This window comes from Artemia sp. Qi Xiang Cuo, chromosome 2, assembly GCF_049724085.1.
Source record: "Artemia sp. Qi Xiang Cuo chromosome 2, ASM4972408v1, whole genome shotgun sequence".
Lineage (NCBI taxonomy): Eukaryota > Metazoa > Arthropoda > Branchiopoda > Anostraca > Artemiidae > Artemia > Artemia sp. Qi Xiang Cuo.
In genome coordinates, this window is record NC_142795.1 from 69,157,805 (window position 1) to 69,173,466 (window position 15,662).

General features: G+C 36.5%; 1 protein-coding gene across 1 annotated transcript in view; it reads right to left on the reverse strand.

The window, feature by feature from the left end:
- Positions 1 to 1,075: 1,075 nt before the first annotated feature.
- LOC148955547 (uncharacterized) overlaps positions 1,076 to 15,662 on the reverse strand; it is a 52,855-nt gene continuing 38,268 nt past the window's right edge. The window contains exons 4-5 of the mRNA XM_089108244.1: positions 9,244 to 9,369; positions 1,076 to 4,418 (exon numbers count right to left, since the gene is read on the reverse strand). Of these exons, the coding sequence (XP_088964370.1) occupies positions 3,002 to 4,418; positions 9,244 to 9,369 (1,543 nt within the window). The 3' untranslated portion in view covers positions 1,076 to 3,001. The remainder of the gene's footprint in view (positions 4,419 to 9,243; positions 9,370 to 15,662) is intronic.

Genomic DNA, 15,662 nt, shown 5'->3' on the forward strand with positions numbered 1-15,662 from the left:
CAATCACTTTAGGCTATTAAAAAGGACACAAGCTCTTCTAATTTCTAATCGAATGAGCCCTTTTCGAAGTTTCTGTGACAACTTCGATTGTAGATCTTATAAAGGAATGTCTAATTTTTATTCTTTTTAGCTCTGAGATATGTTCTATATAAGACATATACACACTTGGGGGGGAGGGGGAGGAGGAGGTTGTAAAATTGACGCAAAACAGGCCTAAAAGCAAAAGATAAAACATATTGTGGTACCCGAACGTAAAACATTTGCCCTTTATTTAACCAATGGCTTTTCACGCAAACTTTCTTCTACATTTTAAAGAGAGTAGTAGAGCCAGTTGAACGAAACTTTCTAGAGGTTTTTACTCAACTTTCTTTAAATATCAACTCCTGGTAATCCCTGTTTGTTCCTTTCATTTAGTTCAAGCGCCTTTTTTAAAGATTAAAAAAAAGTTCTTCTGGAAAGTAATTGGTTTATCATAGGCGCCTACAAAGGTATTTATTCTGAGTAATATTTTACTCATTTTATTAGGAAACTTTTTTCTCATTATTATCCTTCGATATTTGTGATAAAAATAATTATTATGTTTGCATACAGCATCGAACTGCGAATCAAGCTGTTTTTTTTTATTACCTGGCTTCCCTTTACGACCTTTGCAATCTTGTATCGTCACAACTCCCCCTCTGACGGTCGCTTGCACACATATTTTAACACTAATATAAATCGCACTCATGAAACTCAAAAATATAACAAGTTTTGTCCAAATTCACCAACGTTCAGCACCCTTTTAGGAGAGAAGGAGGGGGAAGAAGGTACACGGGAAAACAAAAGCGCAGGTTGAGAAGTATTGCCAGGAGTGAGCATAATATAACAAATTACAGAAAAACAATAAAAGAAGCTTAAGATTTCGGGGAGAATAAATGTTATATACAGCTTTTAAACTGTGTTCACTCGATCTCAAATTTGAATTTCCCTGCCTTTCGGCACACTCTGGGCAAAAATTTAGGTTTTACGGCACAAAAGAGCAGAAAACGGTACTTTATTGTGGCATGATGTATTTCGCTACAAAAAAAACAAAAAAACACTACATATCATAATGCTTGTTCAAATGAGCCCTGGTTACAAATGAGCCCTGAGCACGATACCTGGCCTGGTTAGACATGGCTTTAATTCCAACGGACTAACGTTTTCTATACGAACATCCGTATAAATGCCCACAATATCATGTCAAAATCAATGCATTGAAATTAGCGATTTTTTGTACTCTTACCAAGTTCTGCATTAAAATCTTTGTAAGATTCTTTTCCATTAGACGAACATTAAAAAGATTTCAAATAGTGTTGTGGGCGATTGAAATATTGGGGAGAGAATAAAAACAATAAAAAAAAAAAAAAATGAGGATATTAACACTTACTATGGTTGTTAAGCAACAGACCCTATATTGTCCGTTACTGATAGTAACGACATAAATTAATTACTAGCCCAATTACGTGAAGGAAACTCGTCGAACAAAGCTTCTGAAAATATGGAGGAATACAAACTCAAGAAATCCTAAGTTTTAGTTAAATCGCATTTGATGTTGAAGGTGAAATAAGGTGACCTCGATCAAACACGTAAGCAACTGTTTCTTAAAAGAGGAAGGACCTGAAGGTTCTCACACTCTGCGTACCCCACAGCCTCAAACAAAAACATCTGTGCGTCAATTGAAAAAAAATTCGTTTATACCTAATTGAATATAAATAAATAAGTGGAAAAGAAAAGAAAGAGGGGAAAACAAGTCAACTGCAACAAGAGCAAGAGAGGTGGCAAGTGTAAGTAAAATGGTTGACATTTTTACTTAGAGCAACCTTACGGCCCTTTTCGGCCATAACTAAGGTTCCCTAAAGACGAGCAATCAAAGAGTAAGAGAGGTGGCGAGTGTAAGTAAGAATGGTTGACATTTTTGTCTGGAGCAACCTTACGGCCCTTACTAGGGTTCCATAAAGACGAGCAATCAAAGAGTAAGAGAGGTGGCAAGTATAAGTAAGAATGGTTGACATTTTTATCTGGAGCAACCTTACGGCCCTTTTCGACCATAACTAAGGTTCCGTAAAGACGAGCAATCAAAGAGTAAGAAAGGTGGCAAGTATAAGTAAGAATGGTTGACATTTTTATCTGGAGCAACCTTACGGCCCTTTTCAACCATAACTAAGGTTCCGTAAAGACGAGCAATCAAAGAGTAAGAAAGGTGGCAAGTTTAAGTAAGAATGGTTGACATTTTGATCTAGAGCAACCTTACGGCCCTTTTCAACCATAACTAAGGTTCCGTAAAGACGAGCAATCAACACGTAATCGTAAAGACGAGTAATTGAAACCCGGAATTACAGCTAAGACACCTTTCCCTAATGAAAAATTACGACAACCTTGAGATTCCGGAAAGGAGGGAGGAGGAAGAAAAAGCATCCAGAATATGCATCAGTTAAAAACTATATATTAGCTGAACTTTTCCCATCGGAGTGTACAATAAATTTCTTTACTTTGATGACAAGTATTACGAAAGTTCAGGAACAGCATCGATTTCACCATGCATACCTATATGTTGATATTATGTATTGGTATATTATGGTATATTTGTTGGTATATGGTATATATGGTATATTTATTGGTATATTATATATTGGTATATTATGTTATTTGGGCTTCAACTTATTTATCACATAGCCTTAACATTACTAAGGGCATGTTATCTCAAATATATTATCTGAGTTAATGGAGATAAACACAAATGAAGAAATTTATTACTTGAGGAGGGATAGGTCCAAGAACCGACAAAAAGAAGACACACAAATTATACAGCAACTCAGCATTCCGGATGCGAAAGGAGGGGGGTATCAGAGAAAGAACCAGAAGAACAAATAAAAAAAAGGAAAATTGTATTACATTATCGACAAAATACAATATTCCTGCATCTTCAAATACTTTAAGTTTACAAAAATTAAATAACATTTAACAACCTTATAATGAAAGATCAGAATTGGCCCACTGAATCTATACTTTCTTGCTGTAAATTATTTTCAAGGTCATTTAGGCAAACAATAATGCAACATTTATTATTTTCATGTTTTTGAAGCGTACAACAACTAGAGCTGGGCTCACAGCAACCTTTTTCTGTGCAGCTTTTCGGGGGAGTAATGAAATCACTATGCCCAGTACATCCAGAATCGAGTGTATCACAATCGTTGTTGCACAGTCCAAGGATGCCAGGTTTTGTGCATGAGTCTGCACAACAAGTAGTCTGTATACCATCTGAGCACATGCCATTTAATTCTTCGTGGTCACTTAAATGATTAGAAGGCAGCACTGGACTAGAAAGCATGGTAACATCAAGGTTCATAACTTCGCAGGCTTGGTCTCGGTATAATTTTTTTGAAAGGTCTAAAGGTGCTTGTTCTTCACTAAGGGAACAAAGGCTAGTTTCTCTTGGATTTGTTTGGGTTCCCGTGTGGGCTGGAGTTGGGACTGTCAAATCCCAGGGATCATTTACCTGGTTTGTCATTGGACTTCTTAAAAAGCTCAAATCGAAGTCGGACAAATCAGTAGGATCTTCATATTGAGTAGAGCAATCTTTAACAGCGACAGATGCATCTATCCCAACAGAAACTGCCCGGAAATAAGATGGATTAGTTTCAATCGGAGATATCTTATTCTGGCGTTCTGATCCTTGTTTCGTTTCGAGTCCCAGCGAAATTGAGGAAACATCAACATCAGAGTTCCAAGAACCAGTAGGATAAGTTGAGCCAAAAATCTGGCACCCTTCATTGCTCACATTACCCATGCCATCAGTACAAAAACTGTTAGAGCAGCAGCTTTGTTTATTACCAGAATTCAGTGACGTCTTGGTAGGACCTTCAACGCGATGAATATCAGCATTAGAAATTGAATTTGCATTATCATTTCGAGAGGCAGTAGTATCAGAATAACTGTTGATAGTTGAGGCTTCTTTCGCACTGCTGCAACAGTTTGAATTTTTAGGAATAGAGACTTGCATCTCAGAGTTATCTGTCTCCATAATGCAGTTACAGAGGCTGTTAGGCTTACTTGGATCACAAAGACAAGGATTGCACCGACAAATATCGGTATGCGCAGCTATTTCTGCCAATACATTGTCGCTTGGCTTGATTTGCTCCACAGCTTGGCGCAGAGACTCATTATTCATCATATCTGATACAGTCTTTATGCCTAGCTGATTTAAAAAAGTTATTAGGTCTTCACCTGTGCCCACATTTAAATGTTGGGACGCCATATGTTTTCTAAGCGCTTCTGCGCGCCGATACTTCGCAGTACAACCCTGAACATGACAAACATGAGGACGATCATCTGTATGCTTGCGCTCGTGCTCTCGTAAATGATGAGCAACTTTGAATGCCATTCCGCATTCTTTGCATCTGCAAAAAAAAGGTATTAAAATTACCATTTACTATGCCACACAAACATACCCACTAAAGAAAAAAAAAGAAGCAATTATACATCTTTAATACATTTGACGTCTTCTTTAAACCAGTCATGTTGTGATTATGCTTTTTATTTATTTTCTTCCAGCTTGGCATGGTGATACCATTATGTCTACATTTGGATATCCTTTGAAGAATTAGGTTGTCTTTAGTTCTTTGTCTTTTATATTGCAGACACACAATGGTTGCCCTTGCGTAGAATTAGAATAATTTTAGATAATAGATACGATGATACTTTATTGAAAGGACTGTCACAAGCTAAAACAAGTCAAGTTTATATTTCGCTGTCAAGTAAAATTAAGTTCAAAACATGAATCACAAGCATAAAATGAGTCAAAATCCTAACAATGGCGTCAACTCAAGAAAATTTATGGGGGGGGGGGAGGGGGGAATACATTTTTCAAAATCTAGGAGGGAGGACAAATGTGTCCTTTTTTAAAATTTTCCCAATGAAAATACCAACTCCCCTAAAAAATGTATTTCTCATAATATAGGGGGGGAGGGTAAAAATCTACGGCCCAAGAATTTCAAGTCAATTCGGACATATAGGGCTCAGAAAAAAAAACTAGTTCTATTAAATCCCTGCATGGAGGGGGGGGGGGGTGAACAGTGACAACTTTCTCCTGGTGCCCCTGAGAAAAGAAGGCACAAATAGGGGCCTACTACTGCCAATTTCAGTCACCGCCCAGTCACTGGCCCTCCTGCTCAGTGTCAGACCATAAGGCAGATTGTTTTGTGGAATACGCTGTCGAGACCAGACATATTGAAGCCAGTAATGACTGCTGAAATCATGCCCAGAAAATATCTAATGAAGAACAGCCAGATGTAGCAGAAAGAAGTTCTCTTGCTCAAACTGGTTTCGATGATCAAGCGCCACTTATTGCTGATGGCTGGCGAGCAGTGGGTGACTCTCCCCTCTCTTCTGAGGGACGAGTGCCGCCTGCCCAAGCCAGTCAAAAGCTGGAGGGTAGGCGTTCTTGAGACAGGGGATTACACTGGTGGATACATTGATACACTCAAGGATGGCCCCTCTATTATGGGGAAGGAGATAGGCAAGCCCTATCACAAAATATTATGCTCGAAGTGGCGCCAATAGTCCAGCAGTAATTGGGGCTCTTAGTATTACTTTTTGGGGAAAGAGCGTGGTGGTGGTTATAACTGCTGGGGCAAACGATTATAGCGCAACATAAAAAATATCTTGTTACTGCTTAAACTACCTAACTCATTCGTAAAGTTCATTTTAGAACATGCAGCTAATTATTAGCTAAAAAGGTTAATCTATAACCAAATAATTTATTGGTCAGTAAATTTGGATGGAAAGGATATAATATTGCTTTTCCAGCATTTCTTGAAATAGTTATTGATAAGTAAAAAAAGATGCGAAGAAATATACACACGACGTTCAAGAAAAGATTCTCCAAGAAGACCTTGAATTCCGTTTGGTTTATTAAAATGTGTTAATGAAAAAATGCGCTTGTGGCCCCGTTCTAAGAAACGTCCATCAATACATACATTAAATGAGTACAACCAGTATACGATTATATTGAACAAGATTCTAAGAAAAGCTAAAGAGAATTATTATTGTAAAAAACTTGCTGATTAGTGATAATAATGTAAAAAAAGTTTGGAATTTAGTAAAAAGAGTCATTAACCCAAATTCTACGGGATCTTCTATGCCTTCTAAACTTTTACATGAAGGTCAGGACGTAAGTGATAGTTTGGAGGTGGCACGGGTTTTAAAGGTTAAAGGTTTGAAGGGTAGTTAAGGATAGGTTAAAGGGAATTATGTTGTTTTGGGTTCGTTTCCTTTTATTTCCTTTTATTGATTCGGATTATTTTGGGAGCTGGATCTCATTTTTGGTAGTGTAGAGTGGGTGGATTTGAATGCCCACGTAAATTGCAGCAATATATGTTACCTCAACAGGCTATGGCCTAGAGGAAAAGTGTTTACTTAATGATTGTATCTCTTTTGTATAAATTTTATATATTTTTATTGTTTTTATTATTAATAAAACTGAATTGAATTGAAAAAAGGACAAATTTCAAAATGTCACCCGTTCTCCCTATCATTACCTACCCAGAGGAATCAACTTTAACGCTGAAAACCCTAAAGCCTTAAGTGGCTGTCACAAATACATACGTACTTTTCTGTGCTAAGTGGTTAAGATATGTTGTTTTAAGTATAACCTTTCACACCTAAACAAGTTCTTTCACACTAAGCTGACGTAAAAATCCGTAAAACCATCATAATCATCATCCAAAATCCTCACAGCTATCATAAGCAAATTTTCCTAAAATTAGAAACGTGGAATGGAGATGGATATTCAAGCTCTGATCAAGCGTGAAATGCTTTCTAGAAAAAAGTTCATCAATTTGTTTTCAAAATTTATTAACTGCTCATCCATGAATTCTATTTTGTTGCGGCTATGTTGACTTTTCCAAAAAGTAGCATAAACTTATGTAATGTAAAATTCTAGATAAATCTCCAATCTTCTCAGCACTGTCTACGTTAAGGACAAAATTTTTTCCATAAAATTACAATAATATAACATAAAGTCTTCAGTTACGCTAGCATCAAAGTTTTTCCGCGGTAGTGTGGAAAATACATTACTTAAGCTAGACAGATTAGCATCGAGGCCCCTGAATGCCATGCTGCATGATGTTCCATGTCCAAAGTTTTGTTTTTGCTAGCGAATGCCTTACTAAAAGTCGCAGGATTGGATTAAGCTTCAAATGGTTTCGCAGTAAGAGAATATTTAAAACGTAGCAGGCATAAACCATACATGATACCATACAATTGATGCCATATGCTTCAATCCCAAGGGCAGAGATAGAATGATAAGCCCAACGAAGTCCTAGTTTAGAAGAGACTAAGGGGTCGCTCTTTCTCTTAAATCATGTGCACGAGATGGCATGCGCCAAGCGTGGAGGAACCGTGCCAAGCGTTTTGGGGAGTGTGCCAAGCGTGGCGAAACTCTGCAACACACGTGACATTCCAAGATGTACAGCAGGTGGTGGGAAGTCAGAATCCCCTCGGGAAAGACGATATTTAATAACAATAACAATAAATTTATTATAAGCCAAAAAAATTAGGCCATGCAGCACAGTATTCTTAAATACACTCCACAAGAGAAATAACATAAATATCATGTTTCACTCATTGATGCCAACGCTTTATTTACATATTTACATAACTGCCTTATTGTCCTTTTTACAGTCGTCTGCAGGATCCCCGGGAACTTCAATTACCACCCTCAAAATACTTTCCCCTTAAAAGAGAAAGTTGCTGGCACTCGGCGAGAATATGGTCCGCATCATCAATACCTAGGTTACATCTAGGTTACATCATCAGTACCTAGGATACCTAGGTTACATATTTATAAAAAAAAAAAAGTGTTGTCATTTCTGAGCAACACTTCGCTACGCTGTTCATACACTATAATTTTATAATATCTTTTACATTCCTCTTTTTTTGCAATAATAGGATTTGAGTCTCCCTCCTACTAGTACTACAGCTCCTTACTAAGAATTCGTGGTCGTCTTGTTCGTTGCTGTGCAATTTTATCTTTTCGATTTTTTTCATAAAAACACTAAAAAAGGGGAAAGAGAGAGGGAGAGAGAGAGAGAGAGAGAGGGGGGGGGGAGGGCAAAAAGGGGAAATAAAAATATTGGATTTTTTTAGTAAATAATCTTAGAAGTAGGGCAATAGAAATTTTTTATGATACTTTTTTAGTATTATTTTAGCTTAGTACAACTTAACAGAGTAATTTTCAAATTAATCTATTCATTTCTCCTCTTCGCTTCTATGGTAAGGAGCAAAGAGGTAAGGCCTAATTCGTCAGTTAGTCATATTTTCAAATTAATCTATTCATTTCTCCCTCCTTTCCCTCTCCTCCCTCTGTGGATTGCCAAAAAAATCATTTGAAAATAAATTAACGTCAAATTGCAGTGCTTCAATTAATACTGACTTTAATAGTTTGTTATTTAAAAAAGAAAACTGACCTAACGAAAATAGCATGCTTTTTGGAAAAAGGCATGGGCCAACATACAGAGTCAACATCAATATTGACATACAGAGTCGATATCGATATGAAGAACCAAAAGTAACATTCTCATCTACTAGTAACAGCCGAATGCAGCTACAAATGACTTTTACTTTAATTTTAAAACTTCAAGAGGGCGAAGAGTTTTGGGTGGAAAAACTGTCTGGGAATGGGTGTTTTAGGAGTATGGCATTGTTCATTCCAGTGGGTATGACCCACAGGGAGGATCTTCTGTGATGGTTAGGTTTAAACTGATAATTTCGTTTTTTAATTACTTTTGTAGGATGATTTTATTTTTTTAGTAGTTTTGTTTAATAATTTAACCGATTCTTTTAAGTGTTTTCGTATTTTGTTCTCTTTGGTTTTTTTGTTGGCCATGGCTTTTCAGTGCTTTTCGCGGCAAATATACCTACATATAGAAATATGTTATAGTTCGTCCCAGCGCCCTTTTAACAGACTGGGGGACTATTTTACTGGTGTGTCTGAATTTACCATGACAAAGAACGTGTTCAACATATCCCGAACTACAGAGACTTACAAGCTTAGTTTTTTTTGAAAGTAGCAATCAATAAATAGTTTCCTTTAATATCGCTGCAAAAGAATCCTTTTGCAAAGGTATCTCTGCACAACCAAATAACAGATACCAATTAAGGGTGATATTCCCCAGCCAATTATTTTTTTTGTTATCACTTGGTATCGTTGTTTACGCCACTTACTTGAATGGTTTTTCGCCTGAGTGAACCCGTTCATGCTTCTTTAAGTCTGACCTGTTAGTGAACAGTTTGGTACAGTAGCTGCAATGCAATGCCAGTCCATTATGTAACCTCTTATGCTGCTTCAACCTAAAAATAATTACGAATGCAATTTCATTGGACAATATGGTAAGGTTTACACTTTTGATAATGTAGCAGTACCCACGGCAGCCATATCTGTAGTATCTTATTTCTGGGGGGGGGGATGGCAAATTCAAAAACCAACTAACATGCAGGCAAATTTTGTGAAAATCCAGAAAGTACGACGAAAATCTTGAAAAATGTTGTATGATGATCGGAACCCCCTCCCCACTCTATACGAGTTTGATGAACAGTATATCAGTTCCCTAATAACTTAATTTTGTGATTCTTCAAATTCTATTTTGATCATTTAAGTTATTTTATGTTTTGATTCAACACAAAACACACGTAAAAAAGCATAGCTTTTAAAAGACGTATCATACGCACAGAGTCATTCCAAGTACTAATTTGATTAATGACTACTTCCTAACACTAAAATTTGCGTAGCTTTTGAGGATGAGCACTTCAATCAAGTCATCTAAATTACCTACTTAGGCCTAATTATATAAGTAATTGCAGGTAATTTTAATCTCTCAAGTACGATTCCCCGTAACTCAGCCTCGTTCAACTCAACCCTCGTCCAATTCAGCCCCCCAGTTAACTTAACCCCGTTCAACTTCCCCTCCATGCAACTCAACCCTCATTCAGATCAACTTCCGAACAATTCAATCTTCATTTAATTCGATTCATTTAAAGCAACTCCCGTTCAACTCATAACCCCGTGCAACTCCACCCCCATTCACCTCAAACCCTCCAAAAGGTTTGCTTAAATTAAGTTAGGTTGGATCGGGGTTGGGGGTAAATTTGCTGCGGTTGACCACATCCACAGAAAACATGCTAATAAAATAAAAGTGGAACCATTCAATTTCATAGTTTTTGCTCTTTACAAATATCACAGCCATTTTTCTGACAATGCACAACATCCCAACCCCTTATGGTCTCAGCTATAGCCCTAGGATGAATCAAAACAAAATAAAAATATGAAATTCTTGCTTTATAATTGCAGCATGCTTTTATTAGTCAGATTAACATGTTTCCTTTCATAGTTATCTGCATTTTAAATCATTCCAAATAATATTTTTATCCAACAACTGTACTGAAATCTCTTGGCGGAAAGCTTTTCACCGTGTAAAGAAATACGAGAAATTCTGTTAACAAAGAAGACATAACTTATCAAGAGATGCAAAAGAACAGAAAAATATATTATTAGGGTTATATCTGGGACAACTAGGGGGGGGGGTGAAATAAGGACTATAATTCTACTACTCTTATTTTATTAGCAAGCTTGCTTTAGATGTGGTCAACCAGAGCAAATTTGCCACATTTGCTGGGTTGACTTCAACGGTGTTGAATTGAATGCGGTTGAGTTAAACGGGAGTTGAGTTACACGCATACTCTTAAGTAATTTTAGCTCATTTATACACTCTGTTGATGTAGATATTGTACTTTTCTTTGTAGTTTAGTTTTCTATCGGGACAGGTGACTTTTTGGCAACAGACCGTTACCAAAGAGTATGGTTAGCCTATAAGAGTGTAAACTGGCGCTAGTGTCAACAAAAAAAAACTATTACCACCACCTAGTGTTTGGCGACACCTGGCATTTTTTTCAGTGTTATAATACGAATAATTTATTCAACTTTCGTAATTCGTAAAATTAGGCAAGAAATAAAAGTCTGATCTCAGTCGCTGACAGAAAAACGGTTACAAAGCTTGAAAAAATACCAAATGCCACCAAACGCTAGATGGCGTTGATTTCTTGCCGACACTAGCGCTACTTTCCACGCTAGGTTGAGTTAACATTGTCTGCTTTTTATATTAAAAAGGCAATTTCTTCTTCTGCTACACTCTTAAAACGAAGGATTTGATTTTTTAAATAGTTTTCGGTAGAAACTTTAGAGTGAATTAAAATTTATAAAGAGAAGAATTTAAATTATACATGATGTGAAATTTAAAGCGTTAAGAAATTATTACGAATGATATTACAATGAAACTTAAACAGAAACTAAAAAAAAAAAATACTGACGCCGAATTCAAAGTGAACACAAGTTGCCAATACGAGCGATATACAAGTAATAACAAGTGATGTTGCCATCCACCAAACCCCCCAAATGGAAGGTTGTCATTTTTATTTTACTGAAAATTAAGAAGGTTGCTTGAATTGAAATTTTGTTCGATCGATGTTTTCTCTACACCATTTGAAACAAACGGATTTAAAAGGGAAAAATAGCGTCGAAAACAAGGTCTTTGTGACACAGGAAAACTAAATAAACTGTCAAAACGGTTTGTGTTAATCAATTTCACACCTTAAATTAGGGTTTTATTGCTACCCCTCAAGACCGGGAAAGTCTAGAGTGTCATTTAGGTTTTGCTAAAATTAAAATAAAAAAAGCAAGTGTTTTCAACTGATAGTAAAGAGCAACATTGTACGTAAAAATTGGGAAGTTTTAAGGGCAGTGCCACATTTTCGTCAGTGTTGCCATATTCAACTGCGAAAATAAATAAGCAAAACCAATTAGCTAAATTTGACAACTCTTTATGTCCATAAAATTCAAACATTAACGATCTGTTGACTCCCGAGGACAACTGCAACTTTCAAGAAAGGTTACACCTTTTTAAGCTCTTTTAGCTTTTGCTTTTTACTCATTTTTTACACAGGTTTCTTTGTTTTAACATGGCACCTTCTACTACCAAAAATTTCATAAGTATACATGGAGTATACTGACTATTATTACACTGTATACTGTTATTACAATTAATACACTGTATACTAATTGCATAAGTATACAGTGCTAATTATGACTAAGAGACATCATATTTGGGCTTTGCCCACGAGAGCTATGTCTTGTTTTTGAATTAAATGAATTTGAATTTGAGTTGAGCTCTTTTTCATCAAAAATAAAATTCCGATTTCTTAAATACTTTGGGATATGTATGATTGGTGGAAGTTCCAAATAACGAATTCAAACAATCATATTTCATTGTCCTTAGTGCTTTAAAATTAAAAGATTTGGCACGCACCCATTCTGTATTCAGGGGAGGGGTTAGACGGTTTGAACCCCTCCCCCTCCAAATTTCTGTCCAACTCGTAAAAACGTAATAAAAATGCATAAAAACACGTTTTGGATGCCTTTGTACCCCCCCCCCCTCGAACAAAAATCCTGTATACGGCCCTGTACACTCCCTTTTGTACCGAGTGCGACGATAAAACCTTAGGCTTTTTCAAAGTTCCTTTTTATTCATTTTACGATTCATTGAATTTCTCCTAGAATTTCATATAGTTTAAATTATATTTACATCAAGGATTGGAATGTTATTGTGTTCAAAGACTTTTTTTGTTTATTAAATGAGTACAGGTCTATAAAATAAGCCTGATTAACCTGGTAGAATAATTTAATTTCTGTTCTTTTGAAAAACTAATGCAATGACCTTATTTGTCCCTGCTAATTTGTGCTGGTTAGCTGTTCGTTCTTTAATAATTGGATAAACATAGCCAAAAAGAAATATCTTAGAAAGTAGCTCAAAAAATCGTTTTTACTTTGATGTCCTTGATACCTTAAACTTTCCGTGGAAATCGTTCGTATTCGAAGATTCAATTCATACAAACCAATAAGAACTAAAACACATAGTTGATTAATGTAACTTCAGTAAAGAGTGGAAGAACGTGCCATCTTTAAGCTAAAGGTTACGAAATATACATTGTTTTGATGACGGCTGGTCCAACTCCCTCCTAATAAAGTATGCACGTTTCTAATGACTCGTCCAATGTAAAAAGTTCTGATCAAAAAGGATTCTGCAATATCGTATGATCGAAGATGAAGCTTAAATGTCTTAGGCAAAAACTAAGACGAAAGAGATTAAATCTTGTTCAGTGATTAATTAAAAAAAACAAGTTTTTTCAACTGAAAGTAACGAGCAACATTAAAACTAAAAAAACGAACAGAAATTATTACGTATATGAGGGTTCGCCCCCTTGTCTATACCTCGCTCTTTACGCTAAAGTTTGAATTTTGTTCCAGTAACTTAAGAATGACCCCTGAATCACAAAAGCCGTTTAATCAGAATAAATAGCTCTTTTGAAAGTACTAAAAAAACCTAGCGTAAAGACCTAGTTATTGACGAGGGGGTGAACCCCCTCATATATGTAATAATTTCTGTTCGTTTTAAGTTTTAATGTTGCTCCTTACTTTCAGTTGAAAAAACTTGTTTTTTTAATTTAATTTCAGATGGTTTTTTAAATAATGCTGGGAAATCCGGTGCGCCTTTCATGGAAAATTCCCTTCCCCCGAAAAACATTCTTCCATGGAAAGATCCTCCTACGCAACAACCTGACCCCCCCCCCCAGAAAACATCTGTATACTTCCGAATAACCGATACTATATTTAAACTATGGGCAAAGTTCATAACTTGCAGCCCTTCCCCCGGGGACTGTGGGAAATTAAGTTATCCTCAAAGACATAGTTATTTGACTTTCCGACTATGCTGAACAAAATGGCTATCTTAAAATTTTGATCGGGTGACTTTGGGAAAAAACGAACGTGGGAGGGGGCTAGTTGCCCTCCAGTTTTTTGGGTTACTTAGAAAGGGCAGTAGAACTTTTAATTTATGTTCGAAGAAGCCCTCTCGCGATATTCTAGGACCACTTGGTCGATATGATCACCCCTGAAAAAAAAGCATCCGTGATCTTTCTTCTGGTAAAAAAAAAAAAAAAAAAAAAAAAAAAAAAAAATCCACATTTTTGTAGATAGGAGCTTGAAAACTCTATAAATGGGTTCTCTGATACGCTGAACCTGACTGTGTGATTTTCATTCAGTTTCTATGGCTTTTAGGGAGTCTTTCCCCCTTTTTTCGAAAATAAGGACAATTTTCTCAGGATCGTAACTTCTGATGGGTAAAACTAAAGTTGATGAAGCTTATATATTTGAAATCAGCATAAAAATCTAACTCTTTTGATGTATCTATTGGTATCAAAATTCTGTTTTTTAGAGTTTCGGTTACAATTGAGCCGGGTCGCTCCTTAATTACAGTTCGTTACCACGAACTGTTTGATAATTCTCGTTAGTGACAAGGGCGGTGTCTGGTATGCCGTTAATTATTGGTTCACAGAGAGTTAATATTGTGTCATGAAAAATTCATACCTTTTTTGAAAAGAAGTTGATGCCGAGAACTTCTTTTTTGAAAGGGACAGATGTCATGCGACCCTTTCTAAGGTTCAAAAATTGACAAATCACATCTGAAAAAGGGCAACCTGGAAATCGAGTTTTCCTCAGAACTCTAGGGCTATAATGAAAGAAAGGTTGAGATGGCTAGGGCACGTTGTACGTATGAAGGATGACAGATTGCCGAAGATTGTTCTTTTCGGCCAACCGTCTAGGGCTAAACGGACAGCAGGTCATCCTTGTTTGGGGTGGGATGACGTCATAAAGAAAGATTTAAAGGAAATGGGAATTTCGTGGGAGGGTGTAAAAAGGGAGGATTTGAATAGATTGGGACGAAGTAGGAGCTTGCATGGCTGTGTCGGGCATCAGGCGGCTTGGTGCTGCGGTGAGTTGTTAGTAGTAGTAGTAGTGGCAGTAGTAGTAATAAAGAAATTACTTCACATGACAAGGCTATGTCTTTTCTACACAATCCTGGCATAAGCGAGCATTTTCGATGATAACACAGCCTGTGTTTTTATATTTCAAAAAGAGGCAATTGGTGAGGGTAATAAAATAGGGGGAAAAAGTAGGTTGTCCTCAAATGGGGTACATGGGAGTAAATGTTTGAAAAGATCGGGGTTCGGGAGGAGCTTGCACAGATGTGTTGGCCTCAGGTGGCTTGATGTTGCAGTGGGTTGTTAGTAGTAGTAGATAGATAGTCCGAAAATCTTGCATTCTACCACAGACTTTTAGCCATTTTGAAGATTTCTTGTCTACTGAAAGGTATTCTAAACTTTCAGATCCCCCTTCTAAACTTACATCCTTCTCCTTCTAACAAACTCTATTTCGATTTCCACCTGAGAATTGTCCTATTTTATTTATTCTTAGTGACTTTGTAAATTATAGAGTTAAAAGATGTCTAGAAAAGTCCAACAAAACTTAAAAAACATATCTCTTCCAATCATCCTGAAACCATAGGAACCCAGAATCGGCTTGTATTTTCTAGGTCATGACGACAAAACTATTTCATAGAATTAAATTTGGGCAATATTTCTGAGCATAAAAAATAAGCTACTTTGAATGTTCACTGAACCATGCATAAGATTTTGAGCGTAATTTAGTAATATTCGTTCACTACGCCGTTTTTTAATTTGCTTCGAATGGTTCA